Source organism: Prionailurus viverrinus, chromosome D1 (assembly GCF_022837055.1).
Source record: "Prionailurus viverrinus isolate Anna chromosome D1, UM_Priviv_1.0, whole genome shotgun sequence".
Lineage (NCBI taxonomy): Eukaryota > Metazoa > Chordata > Mammalia > Carnivora > Felidae > Prionailurus > Prionailurus viverrinus.
Genome location: NC_062570.1, coordinates 53,942,356 through 53,955,493, shown reverse-complemented (window position 1 = coordinate 53,955,493; position 13,138 = coordinate 53,942,356). Strand labels below are relative to the sequence as shown.

The 13,138-nt window shown below is 37.1% G+C and overlaps 1 protein-coding gene across 5 annotated transcripts in view; it reads right to left on the bottom strand.

The window, feature by feature from the left end:
- The window catches only part of NARS2 (asparaginyl-tRNA synthetase 2, mitochondrial), a 138,300-nt gene that overhangs the window by 111,009 nt on the left and 14,153 nt on the right, over nucleotides 1-13,138 (bottom strand). For all 5 annotated transcript variants that reach the window (XR_007156508.1, XR_007156509.1, XM_047879162.1 and 2 more), the window contains exon 5: nucleotides 11,825-11,905. Coding sequence is in view for 3 of the 5 variants with exons in the window: in XM_047879162.1 (XP_047735118.1) it covers nucleotides 11,825-11,905 (81 nt within the window). In the remaining 2 variants the exon portion in view is untranslated. The remainder of the gene's footprint in view (nucleotides 1-11,824; nucleotides 11,906-13,138) is intronic.

The window sequence follows — 13,138 nt, the reverse complement described above, 5'->3', positions numbered from 1 at the left end:
CCCCAGTAGTCTCTTCTAAACAAGGAGCATTAAAAAAAAAAAAAAGAACCAGTAAAAGATTTTAATTTTTTCAAAAGAAGGCAAAAAAGGGAGGAACTTTTTTTTTTAAAGAAAAAAAAAAAAAAAAAGGACAGAGGCACCAAGTAAGATGTTTAAAAGAAATCCAAATGCATAAGCAATCACAATAAACATTAGTGGACTAAATTAAACAGGAAAAGGGCAAAGACTAAGTGATTTAATGTTTTCAAAAATCTAAACTATACGCTGTTTCCAAGATTACAATTTAAACATAAGACAAAATCAAAAGGTTAACAGTAAAACAATGAGTGATAGTAAAAAGCATAACAAATACTGATCAAAACCGAGTTAGTATGGTGAAGTCAACATCAAACAAAATAGACAATGAGGCAAAACACAGTGCTAGAATGAAAGAGGCCCACTATAAAACTGCACATTGATTTTAATCAACAAGTGGTTCTAAGTTTGTATATACCCAGTAACATAGCCTAAAGAACACATAAAGCAAAAACTATGACAAAAAATGGAAAAAGTACCAGAGGATTTTAACATATCAGTAAATGGCAGATAAAGTATACTAAATATCAGTAAACATATTACATATCTGCATATACAATAATCTTGTTCTAATACATATATATTGAAAACTGTACCCAATAAATGAAAAATATACTTCCAAAGATAAACACAACATTTAATAATACAAAAAATATAAAGTGCCTAGGATTAAATATAAAAAGGTATTCATAATCTGTATAAATAAAATGATTAAACTGTTTTGAAAAAGATTAAAAACTCCTAATACAGAGTGATCTATCATGTCCAGGGATAAGAATTTGATACCATAAAGATGCCAGTTTTTCCAAATTGATCTACAGAATCAGTGCTATTCCAATTAAAGGCCAGATAGAGTTCCTTTTGGGGCTTGTCAACATGATTGATTAATTTCTATGGAAGAGAAAAAGATCCAGGATAGCCAAGAAACTCCTAAGAACGGGTAGAAAGATTCTTACTACATGTTAAGATTTCTCAAATAGCTATAGCAATTGAGAGAGTGAGGTATTGGCATAGGAATATTCTGATAAACCACTGAATACAACATACAGAAACACACATATGTGGAAACTTGATTTATGACAGAGTTGGCAACTGTGATCACAAGAAGAGAAACGAACTATTCAATAAACAGTGTTGAAACAGTTATCCATTAAAAAAAACCGGGACTCTTACATCATATTCAAAACTCAATTCCAGGTAGATTAAAGACATATGTATAATGCACAAGCTATAAAATTTTTAGGAGACAATAAAAGATTTCTTTAAAAAACTTTTTTAAATGTTTATTTATTTTTGAGAGAGACAGAGTGCAAGTGGGAGAGGGGACAGAAAGAGAGACAGAATCAGAAGCAGGCTCTAGGCTCCGAGCTGTCACCACTGAGCCCGAAACAGGGCTCAAACTCACAAACCGTGAGATCATGACCTAAGCTGAAGTTGGATGCTTAACCGACTGAGCCACTCAGGCATCCCAATAAAAGATTTCTTAAGCAAGATACAAAAGCACAGACCATAAAGGAAATGACTGAAGCTTGACTAAATTCAAATTAAGAACTGTTTATCAAAAGATACTATAAAGAAAGAGAAAATGCAAGCCAGAAACTGAGATAAAATATCTGCAACAATACACTCAACAAAGGGTAAATATTATCCAGAATATAAAAACACTGATATGAAAAGACAACACAATAGAAAATATTATAGAAAAAGAAATGAGTGGCCAATAACCATAAGAAAACATTCCCAACCTCAATATTTATCAGAGAAAATGACATCAAGATCCCATTTTACATCCTTGAGATTGGTGAAATTTTAGAAGACTAAAAATATCAGGGGTTGGCAAGGATGTGGAACAGCACACCCTACTGGTGGGAGTTTGAATACATTCTTCTCTTTCAGTAAAAATCTGGATTTATGTAGCAAAACTGAAACTATAAACATGCACTTCCACTATTTCGTAAATACTCTTGAAGGCATATTGGAATCACCCGGAGAGCCTTAAAAAATACTAATGCTTAAATCTTAATTCCCAGAGATTTGGATTGAATTGAAATATACAGAGGGGGAAAAAAAAAACCACACCAAAAACAAAAACCCAACTTATCACAGAATAGAATGATTCCATTTGTATTAAGTTGAAAACCATGCAAAAAGAAACAATATTTTGCCTACAAGCACACCCATGTGGTAAAAATATTTTTTTTATTTATTACTTTTTAAAGTTTATTTTGAGAGAAAGCAGGAGCAGGAGAGGGATAGGTGGGGAGGGGAGAGGGAGGGAAGGGGAGGGAGAGGGAGAGAGAGGGAGAGAGAGAGGGAGAGAGAGAGGGAGAGAGAGAGGGAGAGAGAGAGGGAGAGAGAGAGGGAGAGAGAGAATCCCAAGCAGGCTCCAGTTATCAGTGCCCAATGCAGGGCTCAATCTCACTAACTGTGAGAACATGACCTGAACTTAAAAGACTCAGCTAGCCAGGCATCCCTAAAACTATTTTAATGTTTATTTTTGAGAAAGAGAGAGAGCAAACACAAGCAAGAGCGGGGGAGGGGCAGAAAAAGGGGAAAACAGGATTCGAAGTGGGCTCTGCACTGACAGCAGCCAGCCCAACATGGGGCTTGATCACAAACTGTGAGATCATGACCTGAGCTGAAGTCGACACTTAACTGACTAAACCACCCAGGCACCCCTAAAACTTTTTTTTTTTTTAAAGCACAGGAAAACAAACATAAAATTGGCACAGTAGGAAAAGGGAGGGAGATGGAATGGGAAAGGCACAAAGTGAGGGATCAAAGGTACTAACAATGTTCTATTCCTTAAGTTCAGTAATGGGTACGGGTGTATGCTTTACACTGCCTACATAGCTTGCATTATTTGGTATCTACATGATATTTAATAAAATGAATTAAGAATTACTCATAGGTTACTTATACAAAAACAAGCAGTACTTAAAGCTCTTGTCAACCATAGGTTATCAGTAAATGTTGTTATTCTCCTTCCCCAAGGAAAATAAAAGGCTGTCTGGGAAGAATGGCCAAAAAGAAAAGGCAAGGATACTTTATTTTAGTGTGGTGCTCAGCCCTTAACAGTAGTCTGCTACCTCATGAAGAATCTTTAACTTCAAAACTTTAAAGTTTTGGTATCTTTCTCAAAAGCCAATTTCAGGAGTCAATGTGATGTGTACAAACAGCATTTACTTGACTGCCAAACAGTTCTTGTTTAAACTACAACTCTGTCCCTTAACTGTGCGGTCTTTGGTAAGCTGTTTTTTTTGTTTTGTTTTGTTTTTAAATCTGAGCCTGGTTTCCTCATGTAAAAAAGAAAGAGAACTTACTCTACAAATATTTATGGAGCACCTACCATGTGCCAGAGAATGTACCAGGTATTATACAATAATGTACAAGAAACACACGGTATTTGTTCTCCCAAAGGCAAACAAATTCCTACTTCAAAAGGTTGCTGAAAAGATGATATAATATAAAGGAACTTGACATGGTGCCTGAAATATACTTGGTATTCAATAAATGTTATTTCTCTTTCTTTTTCTGCCTGGATTACTTAAAGCTAATAAAATGGGATTAGTCCTTTTAGAAAGCCTGTCTAGTGGTCTAACATTACAAAAAACACCAATGAAATAACATACATACAATCAAGTACTATAAAAGTATTAGTTGACTTAACATACTGTACAAAACATTAGATGTTATTAGTTTGATCTATCATCAGGGTAAAATACTGGCATCTGAATCAAAGTAAAACTATTTTAAAATTATGAACCCAAGCATAACTGGATTCAGATTTCACAGTGTTTTTATATTCTTAATGATTTGACTTAAAATGTATCCTTGTAATATCTGCAATTTTCTTTTAATATGTCTGGCTTTCAAAGTCACATTATTTTGGTGGCATTTATTATTCTGGATTTTGTTTTTCCCATTTAAAAATGTCTTGCAAATTCATTTGCTGAGAAGCGAAACGGAAATAACTTTGTAAGTCAAACAGCACTAACTAGCACAGTAGTTTTCACAAGAAAGGAGGATTAACAAATATTTACAAGATGAATCAAATAGTGCAGTTTTAGTCCAGTTGTGTGGCTGATGACATTAGATCATTTTAAGAACGTACTCTACTTGGTGGATGCCGTAGGATGGAAGAAATAGCTCAGTCTTCCGAATGAGACCTAGTAGCAGCAGGCTGTATGGGCTCACAGTCTGAGGGATTTTTCTTTTTTTTAAACCATGTGTTGATTCACAAAATCCTCACTTCCCAATGGAAACAGCAAAAACACAGTATCAAGCCAGTGCTCTTCTCAATGCCCCAGAAAGCAGATTTGCTTCTCTTAATCTACTGTGATATTTTCTTTCTTCTCTTTAATTAGTTTCATTGAAAAAGTAATGTATCTGGTTAAAATTGGAAAAGAAAAGTTAAAAAAATTTGGTAATACACTGACAGATGATTCATAAGAAATAGCACCCACGCATATTGCTGACAGAAATAAAGGCTGGTACAAACTCTCAAGAGAAAACGAGAACAGTGACTGCCTAGGGCAAGGAGAACTGGGTAGCTGAGAGTCAGGAGTGGAAGGGAAACTAATTTTTTACACACCCTTTGTCACTTGTGAACAACGTAACTTTTACATATTTGTGTTGTTGTTGTTTTTAAGTAATACAAGCAGATGATTAAAAATTCAAAGCACACAAAACAGTAGGCCCCGGGCCTGGGGCAAACACTAGTATGTATGTCTCTTATCTATTTTCCTACATATGTGTTGTAGGCATTTTTCACATGGCAGAAACTGGATGCCCCTAGCAGAAATGAACATTCTCGACAAAGAAGAAAAGGATTAATCTTAAAGCTGAAAGTTCTGCAAAGCTAAAAGCGCCCACAGAAAATATTCATCAAAACAAGTATCCTGGGTGCCTGGGTGGCTCAGTTGGTTAAGCGTCCAACTCTTGATCTCAGCTCAGGTCATGATCTCACAATTGGTAAGTCTGAGCCTCACGATGGCCTCTGCGCTGACAGTGTGAAGCCGGCTTGAATTCTCTCTCTCTCTCTCTCTCTCTCTCTCTCTCTCTCTCTGCTTCCCCAATTCTCCCCAATTCTCTCTCTCAAAATAGATAAATAAACTTAAAAAAAAAAAAAAAAGCCCAAGTATCCAAATGTCCCACCAATGTCAGGTAGCGTGGAGGACACAATTCTTCCCCACAAGAAGTTTACAATCTACATGAGGAAACAAAACAGATGTAAAAAAAACCCAGTAAAGAACAACTGAATGTCAAAATAGGCTATGCAGCAACTGAACACAAGTACAACAGGATTTGGAAGAAGGAAAAGCTTCATGTTAGATGAAAAAGTTGTTCTGAGAAGAGGTTGGAACTGGGTTAGCCCTCATACCATCTTGAAGGTTTAAAAGAAACAGGTAAGAGTATTAGAAAAGTGGAAACATCAAGCAGAACCAAAATGATGTGTGTCATAAATGACTTAGCCATAAAAACATAAAAGAAGTAAAATTTCTGAGGTCCAGTAACTTACGGTTACCATTTCTAGAATGCACAACAGTTTGGAAAAGAGAAAGTTTTGTTTATTAAGTTTTGCATATTATTATCTTATTAAGTTTGCATATGAACTTTTATTTTTGAAAAGCAGTTTTAAGTTTTCATACGTGTCACTTAATCCTTACAACTTATAAGCATAGTGTCAATCACATTTTACAAGTGAGAAAACTGAGGATTGTGGTGGTAAAAAGTAGTTCAAAGTAACGAGTCTTTTTCCCCCTTTTTAACTCTCACCTTTGGCATGACAGAGGGGTAGTTGCGCAGACCCACTCCTCAGTGAAACTGATGAAAGCTATAAAATAAAAAATAAAAAACACACCTTACCCTCACCCCAGCTATTCAAAGTCTCTGGGAATGGTCCTAAGGACATACTGCAAATGAAGAAACATCTATTCAAGAAAATCTACCAAAACTTGGTAAGGACAAGTGGTGTTTAAATGACAACCCACTCCCCCTCCCTTCCCCATCACAGCTCAGCATGACAGAAACTCCACTCCAGATAGATAAAACAGCCAATGAAAGAAGGCTTTTTAAAACCTCAGCTCCCAGCTGGAGGACTACCTTAGCAGGAGGGACAGCATGCCAGCATTTCTCACCTTCTCCACAGCTACCTACTGCTGAAGCTAAGTTCTGGGTGAATGTGGCCAAGAGGTAGGGTCTCCCTTCTTCTGCCCAGTCCCTGCTGATCAGAAGGAGGCTCGGCCTTGGGCAAGGCACTAAGAATACTGGGCCCTGATTCTCTTGCCCAGCCTCACAGGGTGTGGGTTCCACACTGGGAGAGCCAAGCCGAGGAGACGTGGGGCTGCTACCCACTCCGTGGAGCTCGGTTGCTATATCGGCATGTCACTTAGAAGTGTCCATTGTCCCTGCCTCCAGTACCACAGCCTGGTTCAGGGATTTTGCCCAGGGATAGAAGCAGGCTATAAAAGCACTTTCACTTCTTTTTTAAAGAAACCAACTTCATTTGCAACAGAGTATGGAGAAGTTCAAACCTAAGGGTACTCTTAAAAAATGCTTGTGCTAAAAGGCTAATGCTAGCTATGGACAGATTCACTGGAGACAAAGACTAAACTGCCAACCTGAGAGATAGCAGGGAGGAGACTTTGTGGGCTCAGGATACATTCAAACACTGACTTTGGGAAGTACACCTTTAAAGGGGCCTGAATTTGACTGGATCAGTCTGTGAAGCAATTTATGCTCCGGAATATTGTTGAAAACAATAGTGCAATCACCTGGAATTGGTGGAGTTTAAGAGCTGGGTGTGCTATGGGAAAGAGATAGCCAGAGAGTCCAACCAGAATCAATGCCATCTCTGGGAGATTATGGGCATACCAAGGCTGTGCCACCCAGGGGCAACATCAGAGGCTTCATTCACACTGCTGGAGAAATGGAGGGAATAGACTTGTTTCTAGAATAGAAAAAGAACTCCTATACTCAACAACAAAAAGACAAACAAGCTAATTAAAAAATTGAAAAAAGACTTAAGTAGACACTTCTCCAAAGATATACAAATGACCAACAGGCACATGAAAAGATGCTCAACATTCTTTGTCATTAAGGAAGTGCAAATCAAACCCACAAAGAGATACTGCATCCATTAGAATGGCTATAATCAGAAACTGAAAATTACAAACATTGGCGATGATGCAGTGAAACTGGAACCCTCACACACTGCTGCTGGGAATATAATATGGTGCGGCCACTGTGGAAAATTAATTTGGCAGTTTCTCAAAGAGTTAAACATAGAATAGTCATATGACCCAGCAGTTCCACTCCTTGGTATATACTCAGAAGAACCGAAAACAAGTGTTCAAACAAAAACTTGTACACAAATATTCAGAGCAGCATTATCAATAACATCCAAACGTAGACACAACCTAACGTCTACCAGTGAATAAATGGTTGAACAAAATATGGTATATCCACACAGTATAATATGACTTAGTAATAAAAAGAAATGAAATTCAGATACATGCTACAACAGAAGCCAGACACAAAAGGCCACATATTGTATGATTCCATTTATGCGAAATTCCAGAACAAGAAATCCATAGAGCGAAAAAGTAGATTAGAGGTTACTAGGGGGAGAGGGGAATCAAGAGCTTCTGCCACAGAGCTTCTGTCGGAGTGATGAAGAAGTTTTAAGAAATAGATAGTAGTAACGGTTGTATAGCACTGTAAACAGAACTAATGGTATTGAATTGTACACTTAAAAATGGTTAAAATGGTAAATATTATGTTACATGTATTACCACACACACAAACACAAAAGCAAACCAATCTAATGCCAAACTTCAATATACAGTGTAAGATTCAGCATGAAAATCTTAGTATGAGACTCCCCACAGTATGAGATTCAGCTATGAAATTACACATCTTCTTGGGTTTCATTTAATAGGCTTACACTTTCAGTTCATTCTTAGCTTTAAAAAGTATTTAAATGTGTAATTTCTAGGCTTGAATAATATTCCTATTATATGAAGTATTACTTTTAGATTTTCTCAGCCTAATTTAATTTCACAATGTGTGACCATTTATCTATCACGCTTTGGCATAACAGAATTGTAATTTTAAAAACTTAAACGTGAATTACACATTTACATATAAATTGCAAATGGTCAAAAGCAAAAAGCAAACAATGAAATACAACTTCATACCCTCTGGGTATGGCTATGTTTAAGAAACAAAAAAACAAAAACAGAAGGGCAATAATAAGGGTTGGCAAAGATGTGGAGAAACTGGAACCCCGTGCATTGTGGGTCGTAACGTACGATGGTGCAGCCACTTTGGAAAATGGTTTGGCAGCTTCTCAAAATATTAAACACAGGGTTACCATATGACTCAGCAATTCCACCCAAGAGACATGAAATCATATGTTCATCGAAATGTTTTCACAAATGTTCATAGTAGCATTATTCATAACAGCCAGAAAGAAGGTAGAAACAACCCAAATACCAAACAACTGCCAAATGGATAAACATAATGTTGTACATCTACACAACAGTATACTAGTTGAATGTGAAAGGGAATGAAGTACCGATAAATGCTACAGCATGAATGAACTTCAAAAACTTCGTGCTAAGTGAAAAAAAGCCAGAAATGTTATATGATTCCATTTATATGAAATGTTCCCCAAAAGACAAATCTATAGAGAGCAGTTTAGTCGTTCCCTAAAGCTGGGGGTGGGAATGCGAAGGGACTGCTAATGGGTACCAGGTTTCACTTTGGGGTGATGAAAAGGCCTAAAATTAGATTGTAGTAACTGATGGCTGCACAATCTGGTGAATATACTAAAAACCATGGAACTGTATGTTTTAAGTGGGTAAATTTTATGGTATGTAAACTATATCTCAATAAAGTTCTTTTAAAAATCTGCTCCATCTTTTCATTCCTATAGCTATCCAAGTTTATTTTCTATCATTTACCAATATGAACCTTCTAATTTGTCCACCCAGAGTCCAAGGAAAACCCCACACTCAATTACTTGACTCTGCTCACAGTGTTCCCCTATGAGGAATATTCTCCCTAGGTTACACTCAAGTCACAAATTCATTTTGAAGATTTTCCTGACCAAGTCAATCCTCATGGACCTAATTTTCCTCTAGATTCCATGCCACTTGTAATTGGTAACACTGTAACCTCAAATACATACATAAAGCAGTTTCATCTTAGAGAATGAACAGCTAATTTTTGTCATAATCTCTAATTCTTGGCTTTAATCTCTTTTACCTTCTCAGGGACGAGCTAGCATCTTGAACACAGGTGGTACAAATGTCTGCTGAATCACATACACATGCCTTGAATGCAACTTCCTCCATATGTGTTCAGTAGTACCAAAACCTTAACAAATATCCAAAGTCTTAAAGCAGGAAACAGAAGTGAAGAAAAAGGAACTAAAATGCTGGGACATGCTATCACTTCTCAAGAGTGTATTAGAGAAGCATGCGTTCCTATAGTGCATTTCAAGGTGGCCATTTACTATTGTCCTCAAACTTGGGTGTGGACTAGGCATCCTTAACTTTAAATAGTTACTAACACTTCATTGTTGTCACAGTAAAAAAGAGCACTATAAAGAGAAGGAAGAATTTAAATATGCAACTCTACTTCCTCCTAACAGTGGGGTGCCAAGATTCAAACCCCAGTGCCTTTACGTGCAGTCAGGAGGAAACTAACACAATGACCCTTGGAATTAGTACTGAACAGAGGTGTCTGAGGCGGGAATAAGAAGGAGCACTGCTTTCAAAGGACAGAGGGGCAGCAGGGGCAGAAGACAAGTCTTAAACACCAAACTTCTAAAAGCAACAAAGACAGCAGGTCACAGCAGAGAAGCCACCAATTGCTGAAACCTGATCTAAAGCCTGACTGCAGGAGCCTACAAAATTTCAGAGCATTTCTTTCTGGTATCCTGTATAGGCAAGTCTAATTCCACTATACGAAATTCTTTAACCTGGCCCTGAAATGACACAAACACTGAACACTTCTCATTTGTTTAGCTTCAGAAATATCTATCTTTCCCTTCTCCTGTATTTATACTTATCTGGTAGCTTGCCTTATATTGTTTAAAAGCCAAAACACACAGACTGTAATCATTCAGACTTGCTTATGGGATTTCCCTGGTAGCAAAGCAGTTATCTTCAAATGTATCATTATTTCAGTTTATTACAGATTTTTTTTTTACTTGTTTAATTTGGGTCTCTTTAATAATTACCTTCTTATTTGTAAAAACTCCTTTAAATTATACCTTTCTTTCCCTGTCATTTGGTTTTTCATATTCGGTTGCTTAGAATAAGGGACTATGACATGTAGTTAAGGTGGGTAACTCTTCTTCACTTCAGTATTCAGAAGGCTATTAAGGTGCAGAGAAAATACACAACATAAATGCTTAACGAGAATGTTTTTCATAATGTAGGTATTGTTCTTTTATCATTTGCTACCTTTTTTGAACTCATTACCAGTTTAAATGTTCAATGAAGAATTTTTATTTTGCGTTTTTGCAAAAACTATCAAGATTTCTTCAAACTATGTATGAATATAGACAGCATTTGATTATCATTTTGAATAATGCCTTCAACACATCAGGACAACTTCTCCCAGTGAATACTTTGTTCAATAATAAGAGAAAGCACCATTATCAAGAGTCAGGATGTTCAGAACTAGAGCAGAACAATTATATACAGGTCTTGCCATTTAATGGAATCACCCAGATGTATAAATAAGAATTCTGACTTCTTAGAGATAAAGAAATCACTGAATAAATGAAAGAAATACAAAAAGCACCACTTATCAACATAATTTCTCTTTGTGTATTATTGTATTACTGGCCAATGATCTTAAACAGGCTGTGAAATTGGTAAATGAATGACTTTCAACTGCCTACAAGTAAAAAAAAAAAACACAAAAAACTGGTAACTTTCAAATAATGTGCAACAAGGGCAAGCTGACAATGCCTGGCATATACCAGGAGCTCAAAAAATTACTGCTGAACAAAGAATTAAAATTGGAGCATTCATGGGGTACCTGGGTGGCTTAGTTATTAGTTAAGCGGCCAACTTCGGCCCAGGTCATGATCTCCCACTTCGTGGGTTTGAGTCCTGCGTCTGGCTCTGTGCTGACAGTGTAGAGCCTGTTTGGGATTCCCCCTTTCTGCCCGCACCCCCCCCCCCCCCCCGATTCGTGCTTTCTCTACCTCTCAAAATAAATGAATAAACTCTAAAAGATAATAAAAAAAAAAAAAAATCAGAGGCTTAATGAAGTATACATGAGGTATACATTTCTTATGAAAACATGTTTTTAAAAGACTTTGGAGAAGAAAATATCCACATGTATACTTTCTTATTTTATCTTTTAAAATATGACTCATCCAAAAACATTAACTAGGGCTTAACACGCACAAAAGGGATCTTAAAATCTTTATTAATCTCTTCAGGGTTTTCTAGTTCACCAATTCATAGTTGTAGAAGGAAAGCAAATGAAGTACTAAATTAAAGACCCATTCCTTTGAGTCACAATGCAAGTAAGATAGCTAGTAGGACAGGAAATCAGAGAGGTTTGAATTTTCTATGTATGTTTTTTAAGGATTACTACTGACAACGTTTCAGGTTCTAGTCATGGTCTATCCATACAACTCTTATTAAATTTAAAGCAAACCCTCAAAAGAACAATATTGAAGAGCAACCTATCCTTCAAGATGAGAAGCACAACTTACTTCAACTTGGAACAGTTCTCCAGCCCCTTCACAGTCATTGGATGTGATTATTGGAGTATGAATATGGACAAAGCCACTGTCCTGGAAAAAAAGAAAACCCACTTTTTTTCAGTACATGTGTACATGAAACAACTCTATTATACTATTAAAAGAGCACTAAGAGATTGCCATATCAAATCCCTAACCCCCCAAATGTAACTATTGAGATATCAAGCTGAGGGTTCCACTGTACACAGCAGCACAAAGAATTTTAAATCAAAAACTGACTTAGACATTACCTAATCCAGTATCACTTCAAAACAGCATCAGAAACTGAGGCCCAGAGAGATTTAATGAAAAATTCACATATCTAGTCAGTGGCAGAGAGAGCCAGGAGTGGAACCTAGGCCTGCAGGGTCTCTCTGGTGCTGTTTTTTTCTTCCCACTTCTCTAGCACACCAGTAGTGATTTAACATACATACACACACTTAAGGCTAATGCATAATAATGCTGCCTGTATTGCTAAAGGACTACAAATGATCAATATGAAGTGCAGCTATTTTGGAATGAGACCTCTAATTGTCACAAACCACCAAAAAGGAGAAAAATTAAAGTTGACAAATAGGGACTGGAGAAATACATAGCAAAAAAGGCAGAAATGATTTTTAGGAAGTCTGTCATTAAATTGATGGCACAGCACACTACACATGGCACAGGCATTGCACTTCCTTTCCCTCAAAGATTCTGAGCAGCAAATCCATCCATTACTGAGGCGCCAATTGCAATTCTTCCGCTCCAACGTCTGAACTATTTCCATTAGTGAACCACAAAAGCTGTTTGCTAGTTGGATTGAAATAACCCAGCAACTTCAAGGTTATGCTTCTTTCATTTTGACTATGGATGTAGGCAAAAGGTTACATTCCGTGTAAATGTTGCAGGTGGGCGTGGAGGTAGCACAAGTGAACATGTACTGCAGAGGCAGAATAGTACGTGTTTCACACAAAAATTTGGGTCTTGGGGCGCCTGGGTGGCGCAGTCGGTTAAGCGTCCGACTTCAGCCAGGTCACGATCTCGCGGTCCGTGAGTTCGAGCCCCGCGTCGGGCTCTGGGTTGATGGCTCAGAGCCTGGAGCCTGTTTCCGATTCTGTGACTCCCTCTCTCTCTGCCCCTCCCCCGTTCATGCTCTGTCTCTCTCTGTCCCAAAAATAAATAAACGTTGAAAAAAAAAAAATTTTTTAAAAAAAATTTGGGTCTTGAAATCCATACAATAAATTCATACATACACATTTAATCTGCCAAATTCTGTGTATCACTGGTGTAATGTAAAATGTCTCT